Source organism: Plectropomus leopardus, chromosome 7, assembly GCF_008729295.1.
Source record: "Plectropomus leopardus isolate mb chromosome 7, YSFRI_Pleo_2.0, whole genome shotgun sequence".
Lineage (NCBI taxonomy): Eukaryota > Metazoa > Chordata > Actinopteri > Perciformes > Serranidae > Plectropomus > Plectropomus leopardus.
This window is the reverse complement of record NC_056469.1, coordinates 12,016,137-12,030,084: the sequence shown is the minus strand read 5'-3', so window position 1 is coordinate 12,030,084 and position 13,948 is coordinate 12,016,137. Positions and strand designations below refer to the sequence as shown.

At 38.8% G+C, this 13,948-nt stretch overlaps 1 protein-coding gene across 1 annotated transcript in view; it reads right to left on the bottom strand.

Moving 5' to 3' along the window:
* Nucleotides 1–13,948, bottom strand: part of LOC121945336 (CUB and sushi domain-containing protein 3-like) — a 232,487-nt gene that overhangs the window by 114,814 nt on the left and 103,725 nt on the right. The window contains exons 26-32 of the mRNA XM_042489465.1: nucleotides 13,452–13,578; nucleotides 12,042–12,244; nucleotides 10,235–10,426; nucleotides 8,518–8,656; nucleotides 6,236–6,423; nucleotides 5,663–5,857; nucleotides 1,127–1,243 (exon numbers count right to left, since the gene is read on the bottom strand). Coding sequence (XP_042345399.1) covers nucleotides 1,127–1,243; nucleotides 5,663–5,857; nucleotides 6,236–6,423; nucleotides 8,518–8,656; nucleotides 10,235–10,426; nucleotides 12,042–12,244; nucleotides 13,452–13,578 — 1,161 coding nt within the window. The remainder of the gene's footprint in view (nucleotides 1–1,126; nucleotides 1,244–5,662; nucleotides 5,858–6,235; nucleotides 6,424–8,517; nucleotides 8,657–10,234; nucleotides 10,427–12,041; nucleotides 12,245–13,451; nucleotides 13,579–13,948) is intronic.

The window sequence follows — 13,948 nt, the reverse complement described above, 5'->3', positions numbered from 1 at the left end:
GCACACTCCGTTAAGCTTTTACAGGCAGTTTAAGCAAAGGCTGCATTTATAGGCAATATTTATAAAGATAAAATTTAAAAAAAAAAAAAAAAAACCTGTGGGCTCCCGAACTCCATGAGTAGTGGGAGATGGCAACAGAGGATGTAAACTGTCGGGCTGGATCATCACACAGGGGATTAATCTGTGTTTCATAAGCATGGGGCTTTACAGAATAAAAACCTCTGCCTACGATTTCTGCAGCTCTTTATGACTAACATGGAATACTGAGCAGAGGAGCATCAAGGTCTTTCGGAGATCTTTGCTGAATTATGTAAATAAAGAGGCGCTTGGATAAACCTGTGAATTTGTTTGCTCCATCTATTGCCTAGAGCCCTCCGCTGCTTGACCTTCGTCTCCATTACCTACTGTACAGCGCATTTTTCATGTCAACACAATCAATTTTTGTTTGCCCTAATCCTATTCTGCTTTTACACCTCTTGCCAAAGCCCAAACACATCCTTTCTTTAGGTTGTGTTTCAAGTCAGTGGGAAAAGGCTGGCAGCAGTCTCCAAACACGTTGTTGATATGGAATTCTAAAATGCTTTATTGATAATATTGACTAAATGTGATTTCATTAGACACACACCACTGTGAGGAGGGGCAGTGACCTTCACTGCCTATTCACAGTGTAACCGCTGGCTTGATCCTCCGTCAATTCAGTCATCAGATATGAAGCAAGTATGTCAATTGAATATTAATCAAGCGGCAGACAGGAATTTAACCTGAGTGTCAACGTCTGTAACCATCAAACATACTGATCCAAACTTACAAAGAACTGCATGCCTGAAACAAAATAAGCCCTACAGAGAAATGAATTATACAAGCCTGAACATTTTGTTTGGTAGTACTGTATGACCTCCGACCAGCTTTGAGAGTAAGCCTTCATTTCTTCATAGACTATTCTCTATCTTCATCATTAACAGAAAACTTGCAGGAAACACAGACAATTATCTCCCTTGGCCTCCTCCTCTCACTTCATCTTTGAAGTAAAAATATTTCTGGAAACCGACAACATACTGCTATAAACAGCGGTTAGATATGTAACACATTTCTACAACCCTGTGAAAATAATGCTTAAAATGCTTACCAAAGTCCCCCGGGACGAAGATGTCATAGACACAGCTCTGGCCTCTGGTGTAATTATGTGGATAGTTTGGGGATAGCACAGTTCCCTCTGAACCAGTGAAGTGACCTCCGCAGGGAGCTGTGGGGACAGGAAGGGAAACAAGAGAAAACACATTTAACAAACGTGAAACAACCAGCTTACCATACCTGGGGAAATGAGGCAATACAGAACAATCAGCAAAATCCATTTTAACTGGCACAGGTGCACAAGTAAGCGGTTCATATCACAAAATGAGATGAAAAGTCATCTTTGAACTTAAAGCTGCTGACAAACATAATTTTGGCCAGAAAACGCATATAATGTGACACTTGAGAGACACTTTGGGGACATTTTCAAAAGAAAAGTGAGCTGTAAACGGAAAGAAAAGGAAGTTGGAGTTGTGTTCACAGGGTTAAAAACGTAAACTAGAAACAACCAGCGAGGGAGAGTACTTTCTCCCTTCAAAATATGTGAAAACATCATCAATCAACAAAACACACAATCACAAAAGTTCCACACGCCTTGACTTTAATCAGCCCGTATCGCCCAACAGCATGTTTTTAAGAAACTTTGGCTCAACTCTCCAGCTGAAACAGGCTTTCAGTCAGCAGACTGTGTACATAACAAGTCCAGTTGCTCTTGTTTTGAAGTTGCTGTATAAGTATTTATGCTGCACAAAGGTATGAGGACTTCATCCACAAGAGGGGAAACAACACCTGTCTTTGAAAACTATTAGCTCCAAAGAAAATTCATACCCTCACACCCTTGATTACATTTACTTGCACCATCATCATAGTGTAGGCGACTAGGTTCATCAATATAAGCTGTGGTCTGTCCTGCACCTGCGTTGCATCTCAGAGTTCTATCTTAAGCTGTTAATGATGTTCCTAATTTGCCAAGAGGCCCTCTAACGCAGTTGCCTCAGACCTCACGGACCAAGCCATCAGGTGGGGGAGCCTCGACTGTAAACAAACACACACTCATTTGTCGGAGGGATGCTGTCACCAGCTGCTCTGAGCCCCCCGTGGCCCACACAATGCACATGTCACTGCTGCTTCATTGAGAAGCACAGGAGAAGATGAACAAAAGCGAACAGAGGGGCTAATGTGGAAAGATGGATCAGCAATTTATCCGCATTTGGTTGTTGGAGTAGCAAGAGGCATGTAATCAAACATATGTGATGACGGCAAGTGGGACTATGATTCAGGCTGATTTGTCAGACAGAGTGGGAGCCATAGTGTCGAGGTGGGTGAGGATAGTGAGAAGGCTGCTGGTGGGAAGGAGGGCACGCTGTACTGTCAATCCACAGCAGGTGAGAGCAGCACTACGGAAAGGAAGGGATTCTCAAGATATGCTTTAATGGTTTCACTCTGACAGGAGAAGTGGGCACACTGCAAAACCTGCAAAATCATTTTGTGCTCTGTACAAGAGAGATAGGTAGGAATGACCTAAATGCCCACAAAAAGAGGTGAGCTAGTACTAAAAACCTACAAATATAATGATATTTAGAATAAGGATGCCATTTAAGATGTCCATGTATTAAGTTTCATTTCAAGAGAGCTCAGATTATCTTCAAAATCCAAACTGACAATTTTTTTCATACATGTATATATGCAGACCTTTTATAAATTCTTGCAAACAGAGAGGCAGCTGCAAATAAAGAGGTTTGCAATGTTTCTCATTTTGAACTGGCTACATTTGAAGGATATTGACCCAGCCCTGCAATCCACTTCATTTAGTCAGACATGGGAGCTAATGGAACCTAATCTAATCTAATCTGCTAAACGTATTGGGAGAGATGCTAAAATCTGGACAGAAAGTGGATTCAATGAAATGTGAAAAATGATAGACAAATTGTAATTGATCCTGCCTACGGTTCGCACTAACTACTGCTGATGCCTTGAATTTGATCCCGTTAATTTGGTTATAAAAAAAAAAAAAAGCATGGCAAAGAAATCCATTGAGTACTCAAACATACAGTATTTCTGGCATATCTGTACTGCAATACCTTGTTATTTATCCGCTTGTATGTCAGCCTTTAAATGTATTGGTCTGGCCTGGCCTATTCAGCGACAAACAATACAATAGGAAGCGGTCTTGTCAGTAATTACCGACTTTTTAAAGTAAACTGTGTGTTTTGCTTCTTTGGGAAATACTATCAACTTCAGTTAATTGCTAAATAATGTGAAGGGACAGGAGCTGGCCATATGTTGGGGCAGCTGAAGCCATTAGATTTAGCCTTTAGACTTAAGTCATCAGTTCAAATTTAGTCTCAGAGTGAGAATACTAAATGGAGAGATGCTGATGGACCCTTTAGTAAAGCACATAACCCCAGGGCTATTCGGGAAGTTACACAGGTGCCAACTGTAAAAGTAATGAATAGCTCCCTGGTGTGAGGGTGGGTGCCCCTGTTCCCCACTGCTGAAAATGAGAGCTGCATTCTAATTCAACCTTGGCAGATCTGATACTTTGAGGAGTATTAAAAAAGGTGTCATGCTACTGGAGGGAGGAACGCTGGGTAGTTATCTCGAAGTCCTCACATCTTTTCTCACTTCTCTCCCTCACACTGTGATACTGATGAGCTCTAGTAAATATGTCAAACTGTACATTTGGCTGAATATTAAACAATTAATATTTGCTATACTATATTCTTTGCAGCAAACTGTGAAATTATAAAACTATAAAATTCCAAAAAACATATGATGGACTATTTTTCAACAACCCTATGTGAGGTTGCTACAGCTTCTGTTACTTCAAACATAAACTGACTCTGCAGATCAGGTAGAGTAACAAACATTGTGGTTTTATACTTCCAATTAAAGTTAATAAAAGACTTAGTGGTTAAGTCTTTTATTCTACTTTACCACAAAGGTTGACTCACTTATAGTGAAATCGGTGCCTTATATATCATAAATGTGTTTACATAGCTTTTCGTTATTACGTTGTTTAGATTAACTACAGGTTTTATGTTTGAGGTCAGTTTGTTGTTAAGTTTATGTGTTGATCATTGTTAATCTGAAATATTATGAGCATGGGTAGATATACACAGATTGTAGATGCTGTTGCTATCTGTGTTTATTGTGCTCTGAAGGAAAATAGTTTACTAAGATTAGATTGATAGGGTTCAGCTGTGGGAAACCATATTTGACAGCAGGGTGAGTGCTGGGGATAATTGCTAGTGGTATGAAAACTGATAAAAATGAATTGACAGAATAGTTTTTTCCTTTTGAAAAAGGCAGGACATTTTAGTTTTTATAAGGCCCTTTTGTCATCTTGTTAAAAGTACAGCACTGGGAAACTTGATATCAAGCTTCTTAAATATGTATAAGTTATAATAATTTTTTAATTTTTTTCTTATTTTCTGTTATGTATATATTGTATATACATATATACACACACACACGTATATATAGATTTACAGATACATAGATGCATAGACAGACAGACAGACAGATAGATTGATAGATAGGCAGATAGATAGATACATAGACAGATCTATACATAGGACAAGTTTTGTAAAAGTATTCCCTGTGAGCAAAACCTCAGGTTTCAGCTCTGAATAGTCTCTTTCTAAATGTTTTTTCTACTTTCGAGACAAGCTGACATCAGCTTGTGACAGATTTCGTGAAATGGTAATGTGCTTCAGGCAACCTACTGCAAGTGTTTACATACACAGTGTAAGTGCAGTACACCGCTCAATGAAGTTATGTGCTAATGTCAGGGAAACATGTCTTGTTTGGTGATGTTGTTAATTTCTCCAGGATTTCAGATCATATTCCTGTCCAGTTGTGAAGATTTCAGTTTAGAAGATTCTACTGGTGATTTTTCATGGTAGAACCTGCAACCAAGAGCTTAGATGCAGAAGTCCTGGAAAACCCTGGACAATCAGAGACTGGACTTTTTCAGGCAGGGGGGTGGGGGTGGTTAAGAGACAGGTGCAAAAACAGACCCCTTCTCAGATAGGAAGAAGGCCGTTGACAGGTATTCCAGTGCAGACAGTATGAGGAAAAAGGGTCAGTAATGGAGATTGGTTCTGTCCTAGTGGTGACTCTTTTAGTATAAAGCCAAAATGCAAAAATAAACCTGAAAATGAGCATTATAGGTCCCCTAATTTACTCTTTGGGGTTGTCACAGCAAAATAAAACAAACTAAAATGGACTCTTTCCTTTTCTTTTTGTTATGACTCCACCAAGCTAGAGCCTCCAAATTGTATTAACACATCAGATAATGATGTTTCTAGTATAACGTTCTGATATAGTAGGTCCTCCATACCCTTCCTTTAATATATTTACACCTATAAAAATAAGTATTGAATGATCTGCAAAGATTTATGTGCTCTGCGTTGGTAACACAGAAATCCTCTGAGTCTTGCATTCTGTGTGACAACTGTAGACGACACTTCAAGTCATTTTTACACAGCACAGTTGGCGTCACACAGTATCAAATATTGACCAAACAGCTGGAGTGCAGTTCTCTGCTACCCAGGTCTTCTGTTAATGTAGCAGTGTTGCCTCTCACCTTGACAGCTTGGTTTGGTTCTGTCCCATTCTGGTCTCTTGCTGTTGCCCATGACACATGTCAGAGTGGAGTAGCCCTGCAGCAGGTAACCAGCCTCACAATGAAATGTCACCATAGATCCCAGCTTGTAGTCGGTACCCATTCTGGAGCCATTCATCACATTCCCAGGATCAAAACACGCCTCCCGCAGTTTTGCTGCCAATCAAAACAACAAAGCTTTCAGAACTTTGACGTGTCTAAAAGTGTCTAAAATGAGAATTGTGTCTAAAAGTGTCTAAAATGAGAATTGTTTCTAATTAATACATAGAAATAATTATACAGGCTACAAAGATGTGTATGTGACACTACATAACATGTTACAATGTAACATGATAAACATGATGGAAATGAATAAAGCTGAATTAAAGGATATTCTTAGCTGCATTAACATTAGAAAAAGTAGTCATGTTCAGTTGCAAATTTAAAAAACATTATTTTCTGAGTTATTTATCCAACTAAATCTCCTGCTGTAACGCATACACGTATTCTGTGAAAACGCATATAGAGTCCCACTTGCATAGGCCTTCAGAGTACCTTTGTATTCCAAATGAAAGCCGGTGTAGCTCACAGAGCCATCGCTGCGAAATGCCAAGTACATGAAGTTGGAAGTGCTCTCAATCTTCTCAGGAAGTTTACTGTCTTGGAAACTGCCAATCAGATGAGCGCTGCTGTCTGGCCCATCGTAGATATACAAGAAATCATAGTTGGGCTCAATACTGAAGCTGTGACAAGTGAAGGAAACACACAAATGAGGGATAAAACAGTTATTATTATGCCAAGTCTTAACCACCATATTTGTGCAGATTGCATGTGAGTTTTAGAATGCATTAGGGTTTCAAAATGAGAGTGTGCACCACAGTGCTAGAAGTGAGTCATGCCAAGCGATTTGTTTTTGCATCTCCAGACAAAGAGATAAAAAAAGCTATCTCCCCCAAGAGGTGAGAAGAGATTAAATTGTTGTGACACTGCGCTGGCACAAAATCTTCCCAGACGGCAATGGCGATGCAGTGTGAAAAGATCGTTTCATATTGTAGCGCTGTATATCAAATCACATGCCGCAGTGAGAGAGAGAGGAGCATTTGTTTTCAAAATAATGAGTGCGGTTTATGACAAAAATGTAAATAGCTTGGAGATAATTGCATTTGAGTTGGATCAAGGCAACTCCAATTTAAAATCATAACTCCATCCTTTCATTTGGCATTCCCAAGGGAGAAAGCAGCATTGTGCCAACTCTATTACATGTTTGTTTTGAAGGACAAAGTTGAAAAAGAAACATGGTCTCCTTCACCTCCAGAAGTGGCAAAGTGGGTGGGAGTGAAGAGAGAGCCAACGTACATATGCTCCTTCTCCAGCCCCTCATGAAACGACTATAAAAATAATACTCAACAGTCGAGAGCAACACAGTCCATGAAAAGTGCCCTCAGGCCCATCTGTGAGTTTCCTCTGCCAGGATTGCTGCTACATATTTAGATTGCAATTAATAATGTAAAGCTTATGGTCTGAGTATCATTCAGTCTAGGAAATGAGTTACTCTCATCTCACAGTTCTGCCTGCAATATACAGTACTCATCCAGAAATCTTGTTTGACCACATTTCAGCAAGAGTCGGCAACACCTGCCTTCTAGGTATTTGTAGTGGCACTGCTGATTTCCCCCTATCTCCCAACACACCTGGACTCAAACCCAGGTCCTCTGCTTTACACACATGGCCAACTTTGCTCAATACTGTGATGTTATAGCTGGTTCCACTGCAGAAAACAAGCAATTCCAAGGCACAGCCTGAGCCGCAGTGCATCCACTAAGAACTGACTCCATTCTGTTGAAGGTAGGTTACAAACATACTACAGGTTTAGGGAAAGCTTCATCTTGTAAGCTACTGGACCATGTCCTTAAAGGACAACACTGTTCTTTTTCTTACTGTCTCTAGTAGTAGTAGCCATTGTTCATATATTGCAAGACACCTTAAATTTCAGGATTATCTCTTTGAAGGAATACTTCAATCCCCCAAATGACCACTTGTATATCAGTGACTCATCGTGTCTAACCCTGAATTGTGAAGAAAACATTTTTTCCTCACATGCCTCCACAGTGAACGAGTTATCCAAAAATTCATGATGAATTCAAGTAAAGGGGAATTGTGTTTAACAACAGCAAAACTATATGAAAACATTTGATTAAAAAAGTCTCACACAACTTGTGCAGTATAATCCAAGTCTCATTTATCCAGTCATAGCCTATCCTTTCCATTAGTCAAGCTTTCTTCAAAGCCAGGCTCCACTGACAAAAACATCAATTTTAACTCGCTGAACAAGAAAACTGCTCATCCATGATTGGCAGTTTGTTTGTGTTACTGTGTGACTTTGGTGAATCTAAACTAACTCTTTAAAACCCCAAAGTCTGTCTGTATTGGACGGGGAAGTACTAAGCAAGCAACTGGATAAATGAGACTTTAGGCTGAGACTTAACACTAAACAGATATCTTGGGATAGTTTTCCTCTTATTAAACTCAGACAGTTATTATTGTATCAACTATTTCCTCTGTTTTTGTATTCTTCGTTCACCAAGGTGCATGCGAGAAAAAAGTTTCCTTCACAAATTTAAAGTATACAAATGAATCATTTTGGAGGAAGTCTCTCAATAAAGTGCAGACATTCCTAAAATGCAAATAATGCAACTAATGCAAAATCTGGCAGTTTTACATTTAATCTGGCCATTTAGATACCCACTGTCTCCACAATCCTATTTAGTGTTGTTTTGTTTTATGTTTAAACTAGAAAACAACTACCCTAACACAGACATCGTAGCAGCACATATTACCTGATGAAAGCCAAGGAGATGACATAGTCAGAGTGGACAGCGATTAGCCAGTCGCAGTCTTTGCTGTGTGGGTAGGGGTGTGGGTAGTTGGGAGAGAGGATGAAGCCTGAAGATCCAGTCACATTACCACCACAAGGAGCTAGAGAGAAAAAAAAAAGGAAGAAGGGATAAATGAGAAAGATGCACACAGTGCTCACAAAGAAAGTCTTTAAATCTGTCTGACCTGATACACACGTCTGGCTGAGCTGAATGCAGTTCGAAACAGGTAAGCAATGAGCACCTTTAGGTCATTAAATATAATTGACTCAGATTTGATGACCTTTGTCGACCTCCATCAGCAACAACCATCAGGTGCTGCAATGACATCGGGCCAAAATCCACAGCATGAGAAAGACTATGCCATTATTCCTCACATTATGATTACAAGAATGATTTTTCGGACACTTGTCTTGCCAAGGCATTGGATTTTTCTGTTACATTTTCGAAGTAGTTTCTGGTGTAGCCTGTTGGGTGTTTTATTCAGTGTTCAACAGGTCAGCACTGCACACAAAAAAGTAAAGTTTGTCTTTCTGTATAGTTGTATATAAAGAGTAAGAATAAAATATGATAAAATATAAAAAAATAAACCTTCCAACCATAAATTATTCAAGCACAAATGGATCTCAAATGATCTCAGTTCTGTCTTTTATTAAGACTTCTGTAACTCTTTCAGCAATCCAAGCGCCTCAACTGTAAACATGTAACTTAACTTTAGTCATTTTTACTCCTTGTCATCTAATCATCTAGGTCATATTTTCTGCCGTTTATTACACTTAGATATCATCGGGAGTCCAAGAGGAGGCAGATATTAAACAAACAAGATATTAAGACAACTTAAAAATCAATTAATGCATATGGACATTTCTGCTTTGGGATTTAGTTGGATGGATTGTGTTCATATGATTTTTAGGGACATTTTAAGAGCCTCAACAGGATACTTTCTGTGCTTGAATCTTAAAGTCTCACAAAAGGCTTTACTTGTCATTCTATGACTATTTTTTTCTTGTGATTTACTTGATGAATAAACTGCCAGCTGTCACTATGAAGAGGTCTTAGTAACACACTGATGAGTATGTTGCTCTCTATTGGTGTGGTAATACTTAAGTTGTAGAAAGACAGCTGACATGTACAATAAATTTTCACTCATACAGACTTGCTGCTGGTGTCATTACATTACGCTGAGTCGTGTGATCTTGTAATTGCATAGCGAGACCTGCAAGTGCCTAGCTCTTTCCTGGCCAGGGAAAAAAAATAACTCAGTTAGACCTGTTGGCAGCAACATCTAAGTTACTTAGTGTAATTATTTCTAATTACATTGTTAGGTAATTAGCTGTTAAGCTCTAATAAGACAATGTGTTGGGAGACCGTAGAGTCTTTGACTGGCTACAGAAGTGGATTTGTCCACATAAGAGTTGGCAATGACTCAAATATATCTGAAGAGTCTTGTTTATCCTGCACATATTCTTAAGACATCAGTGAGGAAGAATTATAGTCTCAGCTACAGCCAGTTAATAGTAAAACTCCCTTGCACCCTTTCCTTTCACCATCTCTCTTTCACTCTGATCCCCTATACTTCCCTCCTTCTCTCCCTCTCTCTTTCAATCTATATGCCTCTCTCTGTCTCCCCCACACATCCCCTCCTTCTCTCTCTAACTCACACTATCTCCCTCTCCCTTACCAATGCAGCTTGGAGGGCTGGGTTGCCAGTAGTATCTATTTTCCACTTGGATGCAGGTGATTCTGCTCTCCCCCTGCAATTCATATCCCGGATCACAAGAGAAGGTCACGGAGTCACCGGGCTCCCGCCCTTCCCCGTTGCGACTGCCATTCATGGGAATACCTGGATCTCTGCAAGCTGTTGCAAGCGAACCTGAAGGGCAAACACACACACATACACATGAAACATACAGACATAAACGCACATGTGCATGCAAAGTACAGGGAATCAATGTGTGCACTGAACACACAAACACACACAAGGAGTATCATATCATAGGGGAGACAGCTGTCAAGCTGAAACTGTAGCTCAAACAGAGTTAGACCACAGAGCAGATTACTGACTGATATCAGTCAAAATCCTGCTGTGTTTTCCTAATCTGTTTTCCTAAACCACAGCTGTGGAGCCCAGAGCAACAAGAATGATCTGGTAAAATCTGATGGATTCTTCAAATATGCCCATGATGACAGACTTTATTGAGAGACTTAACACAGTTAAGTTTATTGCAGTTTGGTATTGTTGCTTTTTTTCTGGGAAAACATGAAGTAACAACTACAAAAGTAAAAATATGTTGAAACATAGAATTAAAATGTGGAATTAAAAAGTAATGATGATCAAACTTTATGATGTGATTGATAGATGATAGATGTCATTGATTATCTGTTTTTAAAATTTTGGTGAGTAATTTTAACATCTGTAAAACAAGTGACCATTACAGTTCATAATGTAATAAAGAGACACTTCTACATAGCCAATGCTAATATAACTTTATCGTCAGAATTATGATTTTAAGAATTGATTCAACTTCAAAAAAGCTCTCTTCTAATTGCACTGCTATTTTAAACCTAAAAATACACTAATATCCGAAAAAATATCCCGGGTGCCAATAACAAGATAGTGTCACTCATTAAAAAAGGTCTGCAGAAGTTCATTTACACACTAACAGCTAATAGGTTCTGAAAACCAATAGCCTTCGGCAAACCGGGTATTTTAGTGCAGTATACATGTCCAGAATCGATTCCAGCTTCAAACCTGTGCAGTGAATCCCATGCAATTGATTTTTACATTATGCTGCTGCCATTCCTGTGTACTAAAGAAAAGAAATACAAACCCATCATACACAGCTTATCTGGAACTGCTGTACTCATCAGCAGAGCACGTTGACTGCATTAGCAGACTGCCAGCAGTGAAGTGTGAAATACCTGGGACTGTCACTGCTCATTAAGACATGGTTAAGGATAGCATAAAAGAGTGAGAGATCCACATGGGATGAGTAAATATTCATTTAAAAGCTGTGCCACACTTCAGTTTGATAACTTGACATGATTTGGGGACATACTGATTAGAAATCAACATAAAAAAAAAAATTAAACTTATGGTTGAATATATATACATATATCTTTGTTTTTCTGGAACTAAAGGGGGAATTAAATCAATAACAAAAAAAAATGAGCATAAAAAACATCGGTATCAACATTGGCTATCGGGAAAATTATTGTTCTGAACATCAGTATTGGCCCACAATTTCACAATCAGTGCAACCTTATTCAGCATATAATAAGACAGTTAGAAAAGTTTGAATTACATTACATTTCAAAAGGAAAAAGTCAAGAATAATGACAGATTCTCAAGTCCTGTACATTTACACACATTTCAACTGAGAGAAATATCTGATATTTATCATCTCCTCAGAGAGACTCTCACTCATCCCCAGACAAATTACAGTAAACATCTACAGTACATCAACTACTCGGAAGGAAATACTCACTGGAGAAGTCAATGGCAAAGCCAGACTTTGTGATATAAAAGTCGGTCTCGAACTGTATGGTGACGATGTTCAGAGTGGAGTGGATCCCCTCAGGCAGCAGTGAGCCGCTAACCTCCTTCAGACACATCTCATTCTCAGGAGGCCCGTCCCACACCTTCAGGATGTCGTGGGATGCTTCTGTGTCGAATGCAAGAAACTGGAGACTGGGAGAGGTGAACACAAGAGGCTGTTACTTTAGCTTTAGTTTAATTCAGTCAGTTTAAGTCACATCTTTGCATTTAACATATGATCAGACTTTTCAGCTTAAGATTCAGCTTATATGGCTCGTTATTCACTCGTGTTTCTTTGAATTAATGATGCTTGCGCTTACTTGCACAATTTTACATTTAAAAAATAACCTAAACAAATGTTCTGAAGGAGCTGAGCAAAAATGGGTGCTGAATTTAGCTAGATTAAATCGAGTTCAAAGGAGAGATCCATCTAGAAAATGTGTCCCGACGCTTTTGGGAATTTCACTTGAGATTTGGCATCATCAATCAATTTCTGCCAACGACATACAAGAGCACAGCCTTATCTGCAATCTCATCAAGAGATGGCCTGAAGCAGCTCTTCTGACAAAGAATGTGTGGCTGACTTTATGAAATCATACCATGTTTACTTCGACCTCTAAGCCCAAATGGGTTTTATTTCACAGTAATACTAGGAGCTCTCAACCAAAAAAAGAAGAAAAAAAAAAGCTTCCATGTCCCAGGAAAATTCCCCTAGGTGCTGTCACAGTGTCTACAAAGTCCCTCTCCCAATCATTGTTAATGGAGCTGCTGCAGGCCGTTTCTCTCGATGACACCTAGCTTTGGAGGAGAATTGTTCATGTTTAAAATCTTTACTGAACTTTACAACATCTCATGAAAACATTTTTAGGATGTTCTTATCTTTCTTTAAATCTTTTAGTCAGGTCAAGTTAGGATGACTTCATTTAATTAAAGATGTCTTTAAACTGACTCCCATAAGTTTACTTCCAGGCAATTTCCTTGTGTATAAACTGAGGTTTAATGAATCAAATTCTTTTTTGTATTATAACTCAAATCCACTGAATTTCCTACACTGCCTTTGCTAATTTAAACCTATTGCTAATTTGTTAGTTTCTTTAGAAGACTTATAATTTAAGGCCCAATTACGTTTTTTTTCCCTCACCACCACATTTCATGAGTAATGATACTCAATGCAATTTGCATATCTTGAAAAATGAATGCACATCTTAATTAAAATATTCTAAATTATCATGATATTCTAAACAAGTTATAAATGGCTTAGTTATGCAAAGACAATAGCATACAAGGTTTCGTTTACAGTAGATATTCAGTATATCTATTAAATGTGTATGTATGATATGACCATGTTAATAACAGTTACCTGACAATGTTGCCAGAGTTGACCTCAATTGTCCAGGTGCACCTCAGGTTGTTGTCGTAGGGGAAGGGATATCCAGGAGAGAGGATGCGTCCTGTAGACTCACCCTTGAAACTCCCACCACACTCAGCTGCATGCACACACACACACACAAATGAACACAAAACACATTAAAACCTCCAAAAAAGAAAACTCACATAAGAGGAAATTGAGACACTTTAGCAAACCCTCATATGCTGAAACAAAAATATAGGAAAAAAATGCTGTCAGTCCAAGCCCACTGAAGCTCAGAGTCTACAACAAGGACTAATGAGCAACAGTTTAAACTGTGCTGAAAATGAACCATTTTCTTTCTCTATCAGGTAATGGGACTGAAACAAGGACACTCTTTCTGGACAGAGACAGTCACAGATGCAAAACTTGTTTTGTATCTAAGTATGCCTCCTAATGATGCCATTAATTAACTTTAAAAAGACTGTGTCCAGAGAATATATAGGCTG